The 16,156-nt window shown below is 35.9% G+C and overlaps 1 protein-coding gene across 1 annotated transcript in view; it reads left to right on the top strand.

Annotated features, from left to right (window-relative positions):
- ORC5 (origin recognition complex subunit 5) overlaps positions 1 to 16,156 on the top strand; it is a 77,141-nt gene that overhangs the window by 16,208 nt on the left and 44,777 nt on the right. Inside the window, exons 7-13 of the mRNA XM_062598723.1 lie at positions 628 to 739; positions 1,087 to 1,217; positions 4,725 to 4,773; positions 5,300 to 5,390; positions 7,607 to 7,659; positions 9,756 to 9,868; positions 13,257 to 13,304. Of these exons, the coding sequence (XP_062454707.1) occupies positions 628 to 739; positions 1,087 to 1,217; positions 4,725 to 4,773; positions 5,300 to 5,390; positions 7,607 to 7,659; positions 9,756 to 9,868; positions 13,257 to 13,304 (597 nt within the window). The remainder of the gene's footprint in view (positions 1 to 627; positions 740 to 1,086; positions 1,218 to 4,724; positions 4,774 to 5,299; positions 5,391 to 7,606; positions 7,660 to 9,755; positions 9,869 to 13,256; positions 13,305 to 16,156) is intronic.

The following is a 16,156-nucleotide window of genomic DNA, read 5'->3' as shown; positions in this document are numbered from 1 at the left end:
TCAACAAACTCAGGGCCAGTAGGTTATTGTTAATAACTTATAAAAAATGAATATGTTTCTATGCGTAGCCACTGTTAGGTAAATAGCAAAACAGTTGGTAAAAGTACACAATTAATATTTTTGAGTCTGTGTGTGTTTCTTTCTTTCTTTTTTTTTTTTTTTTTGAAGCCCAACTGACCTGTAAAATAAAGCAGTAGGTAGCTTTGTTTCAGAATATACTAGTTTCCGTTGGCTTTTTAACACATCCCAAGTGCTCTGCTGCAAATTTGGGTTTAATTACCAAAGCAAAATGCTGTCTTAATTTAGGGTGCAAGGATGGAAGACACTTGGTATTGTCTAGTAGCAGAGCCTTATCACCCCAAGTAGATTAAATGTCAGTGAAATGGCAAGAGGTGCAGAGAAACTTCAGATAACTATGAAAATTACAAATGTATGAGCTTCTTGATTAGGCTAGCTGAAGCCTTATTACTATGCTAATAATTTGTATTAAACTCTAAATTTGATGATTTTTTGAAGAAAAATCACAATAATCTTTCTTCTCCTTAGTATTTTAATATTGTAAGGTCACCTCTCTCTCTCTCCCTCTCTCTCTCTTTTTTTTTTTTTTCCTCCCCTTTCTCCTTGTAGACTGACAGAAATGTGACAGTTGTCTTGCTCAGTGAAATAGTATGGGAGCTATTCCGTCCAAGTACTGGATGCTTTGAGCCATTCACTTTATATTTTCCAGATTACAGCATAGGTAATGTAATTTTTTAATCTTTTAGGGGATTGAATAATATTTACACTCTGTAAAACACAACTCAAATGCGTTCTCATATTAACCACTGTGCATTTTACAGAATCTGGAATGTATAATAGCTGCTGGAAGATAAGTCTATGTTCATACAAACTATGAAAAGCTTTCTCCTTGCCGTAGCATCCCAAAATACCATTTTTGTTCTATTATATTTGTTGGTTCTTTTAAGAGAGTTTTTGGGTTTGTTTGTTTTCAGTGAGGTTTATAGTTTGCTTTTCATTTAACTTGTAAAATTCAGTCAGTTTGTTAAGTTAGCCATAAATAAGCAAAACTTAATTATATCTAAACAGGACACCTGCAGAAGATTCTGTCTCACAATCATCCCCCAGAATATTCGGCAGATTTCTATGCTGCATACATTAACATTCTGCTTGGTGTATTCTACATGGTCTGCAGAGACCTCAAAGAACTTCAGCATCTGGTGAGTTCTTTTAGGTTTTACGAGGATTTTTTGATTTTTTGTGTTTGTTTTTTTTTTCCTGAATACAAAACTCTGAAAAACCTAGATTTGTTGTTTAATATGTACAAAGAGAATTTGTGTTGAGTAGTTTCCCTAAAAATCCTTAACAAAAGTTGCAGTTGTTCTGATGTCCCATGCTGAGTGTACTGTTCCAGTCAGAGGCAGCAACGCGGTACTGACGATGTGTCAGTCTGCATGTGGTTCACTGCCTAGAACTTCTATTTGGGATTTTCTGATTTTGTGAAATGGCTTGAGCTGAGGGTGACATCTCAAGTTCTCTCGTGGAGAACTGGAGAGGTGCCTGAGGACTGGAAAAAAGCCAGTGTCACTCCAGTCTTCAAAAAGGGCAAGAAGGAGGACCCAGGCAACTATAGGCTGGTCAGCCTCACCTCCATCCCTGGAAAGGTGATGGAACAGCTCATTCTGGATGTCATCTCCAGGCATATGGAGGAAAAGAAGGTGATCAGGAGTAGCCAGCATGGATTCACCTAGGGGAAATCCTGTTTAACCAGTCTGATAGCCTTCTATGATGGAATGACTGGCTGGGTAGATGAGGGAAGAGCAGTGGACGTTGTGTTCCTTGACTTCAGCAAGGCTTTTGACACTGTCTCCCATAACATCCTCCTAGATAAGCTCAGGAAGTGTGGGTTAGACAAGTGGACAGTGAGGTGGATTGAGAAGTGGCTGAAAGGCAGAGCTCAGAGGGTCGTCATCAGTGGTGTGGAGTCTAGTTGGAGGCCTGTGGCTAGTGGTGTCCCCCAGGGCTCAGAACTGGGTCCCGTCTTGTTCAACTTTTTCATCAACGACCTGGATGAGGAGACAGAGTGCCTCCTCAGTAAGTTTGTCGATGATACCAAGCTGGGAGGAGTGCCTGACACACCAGAGGGCTGTGCTGCCATACAGAGAGACCTGGACAGGCTGGAGAGTTGGGCAGAGGGGAACCTCCTGAGGTTCAACAAGCGGAAGAGCAGAGTCCTGCACCTGGGGAGGAATAACCCTAGGCACCAGTCCAAGCTGGGGGCTGACCTTCTGGAGAGCAGCTCTGCAGAGAAAGACCTGGGAGTGCTGGTGGATGACAAGTTGACCATGAGCCAGCAATGTGCCCTTGTGGCCAAGAAGGCCAATGGTCTCCTGGGCTGCATTAGGAAGAGTGTTGCCAGCAGGTCGAGGTGGGTGATCCTGCCCTGGGGAGGCCTCATCTCGAGTCCTGTGTCCAGTTCTGGGCTCCCTAGTCCAAGAGAGTCCAGCGTAGGGCTACAAAGATGATCAGAGGGCTGGAGCACTTGCCCTATGAGGAACGGCTGTGAGAGCTGGGCCTCTTCAGCCTGGGGAAGAGAAGACTGAGGGGGGATCTGATCAATGTGTATAAGTACCTGAAGGGAGGGTGTCAAGGGGACGGGGACAAACTCTTTTCAGTTGTCCTATGTGACAGGACAAGAGGCAATGGGCAGAAATTGAAGCACAGGAAGTTCCGCCTGAAAGTGGGGTGGCGGAATTTCTTCACTGTGAGAGCAACAGGGCACTGGCACAGGTTGCCCAGAGAGGTGGTGGAGTCTCCTTCTCTGGAGATCTTCAAGGCCCGCCTGGATGCAACCCTGTCTACCACGCTCTAGGTGTCCCTGCTTGAGCAGGGAGGTTGGACTAGATGATCTCCAGAGGTCCCTTCCAACCTTACCGATTCTATGACTGCGAGGACCAGGCTTTGTGTTTTCACTTATTGGGATAACAAGATATGTCTGATACAAGCTTAATGCTTAGTGATATTCTGCTGATAAATACAGTAGAAATTTTGCTGCAACTGTTTTTGAATAACAGTTCCATTCTGGAAGTGGTTAGTGATACTTTGTTTGCAGTTCAGTCATAGGAAGTACAAGCTACCATTTTACTCTTAAAAATAATAGTAAGATTCACTGTATTTCTCTGTTTTTGTAGTTCTTTTTCAGATGTGGTCGGGTATTACGTGAATTTGCTTTTGGTGGTACCTTCTTGCTATCCTGGACTTACTTCTACTGTTCCCCATGTTTATCACATTTGACTTGTTACTTTACCTAACATTCTTTAAACTTCAACTTTTTCAGGAAATTTAAGATTTGAAACATTTTTCTGTATTATTTGTGTAAAATGTTTCCCTTGATTTGTGACCTATAGAGGACTATAGTACCCAAGCTGCTATAAAGAGATCTGTTGCACAGTTTTGAAGAAACATGGTATATTAATTTGGTTCAAAGATCTAGAGAAATGAGGACTCACAGAAACACTTTCATGGTCCTTCTGTTAGAATTAAGAATAAAATAGGTAAGGCAAATGTTCCTTCAATATGGTCATTTCTGAGGAAACAAAAATACATAGAATGTTTTTCGAAAAAAAAAACCCAACATATTTCAACTGACGAGTATAATACCCAACAAAGTAACGGTAAAAAAGTCTAATCGTTTTTACCTGATGGCTAATTTTGCATAAGAAAAGCTTAATAACAATACCAATTATTAGCTCATTCAGAGTAGTATTTAAATAAATGTACTTACTGTGTACAAGGAACTTTGTCTTGAAAAGAGAACTTGCTGTAATTTTAAAGTTTGAAGTATGAGAAGATTTACATAATTGGACTCTAAATTGTTTTTGTGCATGAGAAGCCTTTTCTGCATAAGGTAGTGACAGACAAATACAAATATCTAAGCTCTGAACAACTCTGTAGTGCCTGCTGTAAACTCCAACTGTTTATGTTATTGTGCATGATTATTATAATACATTTTGAAATTATATTAAATTTGTATGTGGAAGTTACTGTCTTAAGTGCTGTATACTAGCACAGAGAGTTATAAGGTGTAGTATACTGGACAAAAGGAGAGTAAACTGTGAAGGCTGTTATTTTACAGTTCTGTGTACTATTGGCTCTGTTGGTTTATTCATTTTGGAAAAAAGTCTGAATTAGATTTATGACCTCACCAATAATTCCACATTTTTATTTGAGACAACAGGAGTTTGTTCAAATGTAGACTGTGTTAGGACTGTATGTATATATATTTTTTTTATCATCATCATTATTTCAGTCTGTGTGTGTGTAATTATGTGTTGCTTACTTTTGAACGCACTGAACTGCTTCTAGAATGGAAAGTTTTGTCTGAAAATGGATGAAGGTTGTAAAAAATATGCTGAAAATATTTATTCCATTCATGATGTTTAATTGTTATGCTAATTTTTTAAAATTACAACCTTTGAGTACAGTAAACAAATTTTCCTGAGACGAAAGCCACATAATCTAATGATAGATTACTTCTGTTTGATTTGCATCCATAGAAATGATGTGATGTTTCATAGTATAATATCCGGAAGCAAAGCAATATGATTATCTACTGAAAAATAATTCATTGGTTTTACAAACTGAAGAGTTGTGCTACGTGTTAGTTTCTGTAGCTAGATCAGATGTATAGTACCTTTTTAATACATTTTCCTTTTTACTTTCTATAGGCAGCACTCAATTTCTCTAAATACTGTGAACCGGTGGTCAGAGGAGAAGGCAAGTATCTGTCCTTAATTTGAGCAGGTGCCCTCCCATTAGTTTTGAGGAGGATTTTGCTTTGATCTTCATGATGTTCATTTCTCTGATCACAACAGCATAGCTTTTGCCAGTTTCAGCCAGCAGGCAGCATTTGCGGCAAAAGCAGATGAATACCTTTCTTGATAGTGTTTTATGGAAATAAGAAGGAAATACTGTGAGAACTTCTCCCTTGTAAAGCTTTCTCTTCATTCAACCACTGGTGCTTCTGTGAAGTAGCGAAGGAAGGCATTTTTCTGTGTAGCTAAGAGGAGAAAACAAGGGCAGAGGTTTTGCTAAGCTGCGCTGGAATGTCTCAGAATAAACACAGAGAAACATTCTTGCATGGTAGTGTGTTCATGCAAATAGCGGTACCTCATTATAATACATTTCAGAGTCAGGGTGTTCAGCTGATTATTTCTTGCTTGTGATTGTTCAGATGCTGGAGATAGAGTTTTAGTGTTCCATAAATTAAACATTTAATAGAATTGATTCTGACTTGGTGCAGCAAATGAACGTGACACTCGAAAACTCTGGAAAAATATTGAACCTCATTTGAAGAAGGCAATGCAGACTGTTTATCTCCGGGAAATATCCAGGTAATCCTCCCCTTCCGCCCCCTCTTCTTTTTTTCTTTTTCTTTTTCTTTCTTAAAATCTTAAGCAAGTTTCATGGGTAATGTTTCTTTTTTTGCTAGACAGATTGTTTTTTGCTTTTAAACATAGATTTCTTTCTTGCCATAAAATGGTACAAATAGGGTTCCTTAGGAAGCAAAATTATAAGCAAAGCTATATTTGAGGCACATAAGTTTATTTGATAAGTAAAGCAGCAAAAGAAGATTGTAGTCTTTTCTTCAGTAATGGCCAAGCAGACAGATAAGTTTTGTCATGTGTGGAACTGTTAAGTGTGGGAATCTAGCATCAAAATATATGATGAAAACACACAAAGTTGACTCAGCAGATCCTTCACTGTACTGTAGATGCATGCCAGCCTCCAAATTCTATAAAAACACTACACACATTGAATATTTGTGTTCCTTAGCTTTGTTTGCTGGAGCTGAGTTTGTTCATTTACTGTGCTTTATCTGACCCTTGTTTAATTGTTCATGGGTAAAATTTTCCTTATATGGAATTATCATTTTTGACAGCATTAAGAGTTGGTGCTTTGCTAATGGCCTGAGTTTCGTATTGGAATAATTTTAGATTCTTTGTGTATTTTTTTTTATCTTGCCAGGGTGCTAGAAAAAGGATTATACTGTTTATTTTTTTAATGCTAACAACAGACTCAGGCTTAATTTCTTTTCCATTTTTTAAGATTTGTGATTCTGATATTACACCATGTAAGTAGAAATAATCCATTATTGCTCAGTTTCTCTATCTTGATACAAACATAATAATTTCTTCCCTTCAAATGTCATTTAAATTATAGAATATTCTGGTGACTGAAGCTGGGAGTGTAGTAAAAGTCTTTGCTAAATTTCTTGGAAAAGTGATCATTCTTTGAAAAAGACAATTGATTTCCCTCCAGTGAGTTAGCCTTCACTGTATAATGAGGTATTCTTCTGTTTGCTTTAAGCACGTATTTATAGTAAGTATTGATCATCATTACACAGTCTACTCAGGATCTTCCTAACTTTTTATATTCTATAATTGCCTCCTCTAATTAGGGTGTAATATAACAGTATGTTATAAAACAACTTGAATTGTTACAAAATAACTAGTTTTCCCTCTTTGGTGTTTTCTTTGATTATAAATTTGAGTTTTCTGCATCATAATTGTAGGTTTTATGTCTATATTTGTAAATACTTGAGGAATTAAAACAACTGTATCAATTTTTCTGGCCAGGTAACTATAACCACTTCAAGCTGTAAAATGTGGCAATAGAACTTTATCAACTCTTCTGCTGCTAAAATGGAGATGAAAATAAAACTTTTTTCTGCTTGTAAGAAAGACATTGGAAAAAACTTTGTTCATTGATAATTTGGTTGCTCATTCATTGGATCTACATCAGCTCTCATTAAACTGTTTTCATAAGTTTTATGGGTCAAGGCTGATAAAAATGTAATACATGAAAAGCAGATCAGAGACAGGGTTTTATTGGAGACACTATGCATGAAGATCTCTGTAAATCAGTGACACTTTAACAAAATTGGGTTCCCTCTCCAACCCCAGGTGCTATATGAATGGGTGAAATAAAATCATGACATTTCTAACAATGTCGTTGGAAGCTTCAAAGTGCAATTTTTGCAGCTGTTTAGGGAAGCACCAAACTACTAGCAATTAATTGTTTCCACTGGCAAAATGTTTATTTTGTGTCTCTAGAAGTTTTCAGTGAGGAGTGAGTATTTCTTTGTTTTTTACCTAGGTTTCAAAAGTACGTTATGACATAATTATAATACTGTTATCAGTAGGATAAATACAGTTATTAGGCTAGCAAAAATTAAAGCTATCAATGTCCTTGTTATCTAATTCTGTGTTGTTCTTGCAACTTAAAACACTATTGGTACTTGCTTACTGGTGAGGGTTGGATGGAAAGAGTTTACTATTTGATAATTAGTTTATACTCAGTACTATGTTAAGATATATAAATAAAAGTATTTGCTGTATTTTCTTCAAATACGCTTAAGTGTCAAGAAAATGCAGATGTTATTTGCAATATAAGACTAAATATTTTTAATTATTATCTTAGTAACTGCAATGTACACTGTGTCATGAAGTTAAAATAAACATACTAAATGAGTGGTTCTTAATAAAAGAGAATTTCATCTAGGAATAGCATATACTTTGTATAAATACTTGCATTATCTGTCTTTTAGCTCACAGTGGGAGCGCTTGCAGCATGATGATGGAGAACCTGGGCAGTTGAAAGGTATCAGATGTAGTAGCTCTCTGTGGGCTTCTAATGTAAAATACATATTTTTCAGATTGATTTGGTTGCTGTTATCTGATAATATGTGAATGAAATTAATATGAACTGCCTATTAGTATTCAATTTCAGTCTAGGGAAATTAGATTTTTTTGAAAAGGCCTTCTCTGAAGGGCTTCTAGCATCTTTTCCTGTAGCATATTTCATGGGAGTTGTCTCCTACAGTCCAAAGTGGGCAAAATCAGGTTTCCATAAAATAAATATTCTCATGTAAAAATAGCTGAGGAATGTTTAGAGTTGTCTAAGGCAGCATGCTGGCTTAGTGCGTTCCTAAATAATAATATCGGTGTCATATGTCCTTGTTTCTTGGTGAAGGGAAATGTCCAAATTGCAAGACTTACCTTTCTGTGCCTTCCTTGAAGCAGTACAGCTTTGTGGATTTTACACTTTACACAGGGCTGTCTCTATTAGCTTTCATTTACAGTTTAGGAAGGATTACTGAAATATTTTCTTAGTGATGTCAGTCAGTGATGGCTTATTGATCAGATTTTAATTTGGGACACTTTTTCTTTATTATCTATCCTTCATTTATCCTATAAATAATTCCTTCTTAAAGCCACTTTTTAAAACTGTCTGTTAAGATAATTGCAGTCATTAGACTTTGCATCCTATATTTGCTTTATAATCAGTGTTTCTTCTACGTTGTTGACCAAAGATGTTTGATTCAAAGTGTTTTTAATAAATTCTCTCCCTCCCTGCCCAGATGGCCATGAAATACTTTCACAGCTGACAACTCCCAAAAGAGATTTTTTTCAAAATGTTTTCCAGGATTTTTAGGTATATGAAGTAGGAAAAATTGTCTTGCTAGCATTTTACAATAGTATTATGCTTAAAAAGCATTCAGTGCATAATGCTAATATTGGCAGATCAAAAAAATGGAGGAGAAACAGACATTTTTGTACTAAGCTAGATTATCTATGGGTAAAAGTTTCTTTAATTTGGTATTGCAGTTTGTAATTAACATGCAGTTCCAAACATCCTCTTGATTGTAAATGAAAGCTGCTGTTCTTTTGTGACTACCTGAAAGGAAATTATCAGTAACTGTCATCTAGGATGTTTCCCCTCACACTGAGGGCTCTAATTTTTGCTTTTAAACATTTAATGCCTTGATCTTTAATGTTTGTGAATTAAAGCATAGAAGTGCTGGTACTTCACAGAACAAGAAACAATTCAAGTGAAAACTTGTAAGAGAAGTCACAAAAGAGACCCTTTTGGGGTCTCTCTAGTTATACAACTGATGAAATAAAGTGGCTTGATTATCCTAATGTTATGCTTAAGTTGAGCAAAATAAGCAACTACAGTGATCAAAGTGGGGCAAATGTAAAAGGAAAAGTCACAGATTAAAAGTGAAAAGAGGGAAGGAAGATACTCAGACTATACTTCCTGTATGCTTGTAATATGTGACAATTTAATTATGGACTGCATGTGTAGCAGATGAGATTAACTGGACTGAGTTTAATGTTTTGAAAACATTTCTTTAGGAAATAAGAGTCTTTAAAAATGGTGAGATGCTGAACTGCTGTTCAGAAATACTGCAGCAGTGGTTCTTTCTGCTCTATAGTAGCCTGATTCATATGTTGAACTGTCCGGCGTGGTCTAGAGTAGCCTGTAGGTCGGGTCTTGGAGAAACACTTTGCAGTGGTATTTAAATATATCTCTTGATCTATGCTGTTTGCCATCCAAATTACCTTAAATGAAAGTGCTGCAAATATTAATTAGGGAGATCACAGCTTAGTGAATTACAAACCACTGTTAATAAAAAATAGAGCTTCTGAGAAAAGTCTAGAAGGACCTTAGAGCACTAATTCTGTTTTGAAGTCACAGCTACATGCCATCATTCCTTGTCCCTTTACTGATTTTATTTCTGTGCTAACAGGATTGTAGTAAGTAGCTATACATGAATTATAGGAATACAGCAAGAGAGAAGGAAAAAAACAAATAGACTGTGGTAGTGAAACAGAATGCAGAGAAGTCTAATTTTGAACTCTGTGGAGGTTTAGAGTGGGTTTCAGGACTTAAACTGTTTCTTTATTTTACAGGACTTTCTGCACATGCACATGTGGAACTTCCTTACTACTCTAAATTCCTTCTGATAGCTGCTTACCTTGCTTCCTACAATCCTGTTAGGACAGATAAGAGGTTCTTTCTTAAGGTAACGGCTTTTTTTTTCTTAGTGCTATACGCTGTATTCCTGCATACCACTTTTCCCAATTTAAAACTCTTAAAATAGATTTCAAAATGAACTATTATGTGTATGTGTAGTTCATTTGATTTGATCGTAAGTTTATCTGTGGATCACATATTATGATTGGTAATGATCAGTTAGTCATTATTGATGTGTAATAAAACCTACTTGTTCTTCAGTCCAAGTCATGCATAATACTGATATAACACAAGGATTGTGCCTTGCATTTGTGAGTTGATACAACTCTTTCCTGAACTTTAGTCAAGTGTCTGCAATGTTCTTGGGTGTAAACCATATTTAGATTTGAGAGGAAAGTGCAAAACACTACAGTTTATTCGCCTTTCATCAAGTAAAATGGCGTAACACTTTATTTATAGTTTTAAGCTTTTGAAACAAAAACCTGCAAACAATTACTTTTTCAGAAGATGTAGTTCCATTAGCAGGCACTTGTTATGCTGAAGTGAAGGTAATGCATATTTTATATTTAATATATTCATTCTCTGTAGCAGACTGTGAACCAAGCCTCTTTTTTTCTGAGTTCTTGCCAAGTACAGGTTGGGGAGGTTTTTTGTTTGTTTGTTTGTTTTACTTTTCCTTTGGACTATGTCTTGGTCATGCTGCAAGTAAGTGCTGTGGTGCTGTTGTTTGTAGCCTGTCTTCCAGACCTTACCAAGGATTTGTTTGCACCTACAAGTTTGCCTCACTGCATTGTTTTTAAGGTCTTAATCTGTCAAAATACAGGCAGGAAGACAGTTTTTGGAAAAGTGATTGGGCAGTCATATTTTCTAAACATTTTACTAACTTCAAGGTATTAAATGTTATAACGGTGTGTATTAATGTGTGTGTGTGTGTGTGTGTGGAAGTATATGGTATTCATCGCAGATGACTGAACAACTGGAAAAAAAATATGAACAAGAAAAGGTGAGAGGTTTGTAAGAATATGCTTATTGAAGAAGTTCCCTCTTGAAGAAAAAGTTGTATATACATGTTTTGAGAAGTTTACTACAGTTCCCATTAAAAGTATACTAGTACATTATTAGTTCTAAGGGTGAATTTTATGTTTCTGATATGATCCTACAATGAGCCTCTCTCTCTAGTCCTTTCTTTAGAAGATCAGAGGATTATTTGTAATAAGTGCAGATTGACAAGTTTTATTTATGGACAACCTTTGTTTTTTTTACTTGGCAAAAGCAATTTCTTTGTAAAGAGTTTCACTTGTTGAAAAAAGAATAAGGAAAAATATGAGCAAAATCAATCTTGGAACTCGGAGAAACAGGGAAGCCTACAAGAATCAAGTCAGTAAAGCATGTTACCAAAAACTGTCAAGCTTTTGGCTTGTGTTCATTGAACAACCTTAATTTTCTTTTTCTCTGTCTACTTTATTGAAGTATCTCTAAAGTTATTTTCCACCTCTTGCTTATGAGCCTTACAAAACCTTTAGAAGTGATTGCAACATGAACTTCTAAAGTGTTTGAAGCAAGGGACTGTGTAGGCATTTCAATAAATAAATTTTAATATTTTCCCAAGAACTGGTAAAAGAGGAGAAGTTGTCATTCCTGCCAGGGGGCTCGTTTGAGAGCAATTAGCACTTCATTTCATGCTATGGCAAAGTTCAAAAATAGCTGGTTCTCAAAGCCTGACAAGATCAACACTTCTGGAGAAAATTCAAGTTCAGTGTTTGTATGTGTCATGTGGGCTATAAAAATATAATTTACTTTTGTCGGGGTTGTAATGAGATTCAAAGTAGATTAGTGTTTGTTTGTTTGCTTGCTTGCTTGCTTTTTCTGAGTAATTAACTAAGGATTTCCAGATAGCAAAAGGGAAGGAAACAGAGGAACACCATTTGAGCTACTAATCTGCATTGCTAGTATAGGTGTTGCGTTACCCTACAACTTCAGATAGAGTTACAGGCTCTAACAGCCTGAAATGCTAACAACCTCATAGAGCAATAAAATAATAATCTACAGTGATGTTATTAGTTATATGAAAACTAAAAAGCTTTGTGGCAATTTAAGTGAAAAATAGGAAGCAGTTTTGTAAAAGTAGTTTTAGACAAAAGAGAACAATATATGTAAAGTGTCTATTTTCTATGTTTTAATAGAGAGCACTAAAAACTGAAAAATAGGTCTGAATTTCAGGTGTTTCTTTGTACTTGCACAGAAATAGTGTACCTACTCGTTTGCTTTGGAACAAGTTTTTTGTTCTTCCATATGGAGATCCTAGTATAATCTTTAAAGTGCAAGAACAGTTTGTTGTGATCCATCATTATCATGCCCCATAGCCTCAGGGTTGATCACTTCCAGCTGATCTCTATTATCCCAGCAGTACTCTTTTCAAAGTCACCAGAAAGAGATTATTTCTCTAAGTGTGTGTGTGACATGTTTTAACTGAATGAACTATACATTTTTTAGTTTGGTGGATTATTTAAGGGAAACTTACCACTCTATACAATATTACACTCTTCAGAAGTCAGTTGAAAAAAGCTAGTTACTGTGATCTTGACATAGCTGAGCATTGAAGTCCGCAAACACGAAGTACAAGATTTAAAACATTAGAATGAAAATTGAATTCCATCACTGGCGATTATTTTCCCTTGATTCATTAAGCATGCTAAATATTTCTTACATTTATTTGGTTTTTTTTGCTGTCATCCTTCATCTCTTTTTCTTCCTCTCCTTCCTCATTTATGACATCTAGTTTACTATATATATTCTGTGAGATCTAAGAGCTAATCCTTTATAAAAGATGCTCTTCCCTCCCCACTCCTGCTTTCTGTTTGTCCTTCAATTTCTGCACCTTTAAATATCTTTGTATTGAATTGATTTACTTCCTGGCTATTGTTCTGTCAACTTACATACCATCAAGATAAATGCTCATTCAAATGGATACATTTTAAAAATCAAGTGGCCATCACTTAAACATTTTTGGAAAGAGGAAGAAATAAAGCATCTGTCTTTTTCATGAAATCGATGCAGGATGGGAGGAAGGTGGAGGCATATAGAAAGTTAGTATTAAAAAAAATCTTACTGTCTCTTCTAAACAGTCTCTGATTGGATCAGAAAATAAATGTGTGTGTTTTCACAAAACAATATTAGAGTGACTTTTTGGTTTTGTACAGTTTGGACACAACGAAGCAAGGAGTAAGGCAAATGTGATTTTAGGGTTTCTTGTAGGAAGGGTTGCTGCTAAGGTCAGAGATAAATAATGGAGGTGCAAGAAAGAAGCAGAACCAGAACAGTGTACTACCATAAGTTGCGTAAGATGTAATTCAGAGTTCTCTTGACTTTTTTGATTCTGTCATCACTATAAAATGAATTTTGCGTATCATATTTGCTTTTGTCTTTCTTGTTTACAGCATCATGGGAAAATTAAGAAGACTAACTTTATGAAGAAACATGAGAAGGTATATATTTTACCTTTCTATTCTGAGGTCAAGAACAAAGATTTTTCTTCTGCTCTTACACTGATTTAGTGTGTTGCTTTACCTCATATGTTCTTGGCTGTAGAAGGAACAGTATTTGGTGAAGTAATCATTACCAGTGCACTTGTTTTATTTGATGATAATTTCTGTATGATGTACACATTTTATTTAATTAGAATTTAACATCATTAATTTGACTTCTAAAGCCATATTTCTGTGTATGACTAAATTTGCAATAGAGCTAATCAAACTGCATCATACATGGAAGAGCCAGATCTCAGAATTTCTTGTAGGGATATTAGAGTAATAGGTAATTAACAGTTGTGAGAATCAAGTCACTTTAGTTCTTAGTGTTGCAGTGAAAATATAAGAGCTTAAACTTATGTGATGATGATTGGAAACTCTGCACTTCTATCTATTGTTTATGTATAAAGTGACCAAAAATGTTGCTGTTCCACCAGACTAACTAAACTTTTCATGGAAATGGCTAAACACCACTGATTTCAGTGGAGCTGCACCAGTTTGTACTGACAGAGGCTTGATACACTAGGAAGAGCAAGTACATGTATTATGTATGTTTATAACGTATTTTTTTTTTAATTTAACATTTATAACCTATTGATTTATTTTCAAAAAAAAAATCTAGTCACAGAGAAGTAGACTTGTAGATTGTGGTACTACAATTGTATAATGAAGGAAATTGAAATACTGGGATAAAAGATGACATATGTAATGTTACAAGTTAAGACTCATTTTCTAGTCAGCTAGTCAGCTTTTACAGACAGTGCAGAGAAAGTCGTTGCAGGCATTGGAGCGTAGAGTGTGATCCATCTCATCCTAAGTAGACTCTCTGTTTAGTCAGAAGAATTGCACCGTCAGCTGTATTGATCAGATTTCCACTGACTGCAATGGGAACTTAGAAGACTAGTTTGGTTGTATATACTTACTTGGCAGGAAGCTAACATTAGATGTAATAATTTCTACCTTCAAAGTTGAGGCACAGCCAGGCTAAAAACCTGTTTCTTGATTCTTAACTCTTTGTTCAGTCCAGAGCCTAATACTTCCTTATCAGAAAAAATAAATCTACTTGAATTCCTCAAGAGAAAGAAAATGCCTTTATCATTCCCTTAACTGTCATGTTGCTGATAACAGCAGAATTTGCTGGGTATCTTTGTGTGGTTGTTCTGGAACAATGTTTTGCCAGTGTAGTGGGCAAACATCATCACGAGTGTTTTGAGCTACTTTTGCAGGGTTATGCTTTCTCTGATGTCAGTCCCCTAGTAGATCATGTTTGTTGGTGGTGTTTTTTTTTTTTTTTTTTTTTTGGGGGGGGGTGGGGAATAGAGTGGGGAAAGACTGTCTGGTGTATCTGTCTCAGTTCAAATGTAGGGTTGTATTAGAATTTCTAGTTTACAACTTAAGATGCTTCATTTGTGTAACAACCAGTTAAGTTCAGAAATGCTTTCTACTCAAAAAAGTGAGAGATACAGTTCCATCTTTAACACTATGACAAAAAAAATTAAAAATTGAGCCAATTCAGATTAAGAACTTGCTCACTTTTGTGCAGGTGATTAAGTTTGGGTTAAGCTTTTACTCTTAAAGAACACCTTTGATTTTTGTTCTTGCTTAAGAAATTTGATAATGTGAATACATGGCTCACAGTTGTGGGACTGTTAAAAGACTTAGACCAGTTGAACAGTGGGAACACAGGACTCTGACACTCTGATAGATAAAGGGCACAAGCAGTGGCTACTGGTGAAAAGTCTTGTTGAACTAAATGTGGAAGATAATTTTCTTTATTTTGAAGTGAAATGAGGGGTCCCTTGGATTTTATAAAACTATTTTTCAGTGTTACTCTGCTTTAGCTCCCTGCGAGAGATTCTTACAGACCTCATTCTTTTACCGTTGTCGGTTTGGAAATATTTCTAAACTATTCCCGTTCTTATGGGAGTTCATTTCTCCTTAAGAATTCTGATAAATGTAACTCCTGGAAGAAGCACTTCAGTGTTATTTAACTCTTCTGGCTTTTCCCCAAGAACTATTTCTAGCAAGTAATCTAAAAATCCAAAACAATTTTTTGCCAAAGCAGGGAACTGATAGTAGTAAGAACAAGCAACTTGTGAAATAACAGTATCCTAAATGTAACTTCAGGGATTACTACATGCTGACTCTGCTTGCTAGCTACTTAGAGTGGACACATTTCAACTATTGTATATTTATTCACTTTTTTTTTTTGGATAGGAAATATAATATGCTTCACAGACCTGGCATGTTTAGAATCAGAAGTGCAATTCATAGCTTATACCATGCTTGCATTCTGACTGAGGGTCTTGTGCTGAAGTGGATTAGGTTCATCTGTAAATAAGGTTTCAGTAATGTTTTGACTACTTATTTCCAATATTTTTTCACGATGCTTTGTTTGTTAACCAAGAGGTAGCTTTGGAGACACCTCCTGGATTTTAAAAGCTAAAACATGTATTGGAGATGGAGATGGCTTTTTGTTTTGCTGAAGAAATGAGTAGTTGTGTTTCTTGAAATTCTTCTTTAATTTTGTCTGTGCTGCTGGTAAGAATAAATCAATGTACGCTATAAAAAAAGAAAGTTGAATGTCAACGTAGAGAGAATGAAATGCAGACTTAAAAGGGAACAAGTAATTCTAACACTAGAACTTCTACAGTCTGTGTCATAAATAAATCTCTGTAGTCCTAACTTCTCTCTGCAGTCCTGCTGCCTGCAGAGATCAAAGGCTATTATTAACCGGTGAACTATGGTTCACTCTATGAACTATATTTCTCCTTTTTAAAAAAAATATTACTTAGAAAATACTTAACATT

This window comes from Rhea pennata, chromosome 1 (genome assembly GCF_028389875.1).
Source record: "Rhea pennata isolate bPtePen1 chromosome 1, bPtePen1.pri, whole genome shotgun sequence".
In the NCBI taxonomy this organism is placed as follows: Eukaryota; Metazoa; Chordata; class Aves; order Rheiformes; family Rheidae; genus Rhea; species Rhea pennata.
Note: the sequence above shows the minus strand (reverse complement) of the source record. Positions and strands in the feature narration are given on the sequence as shown.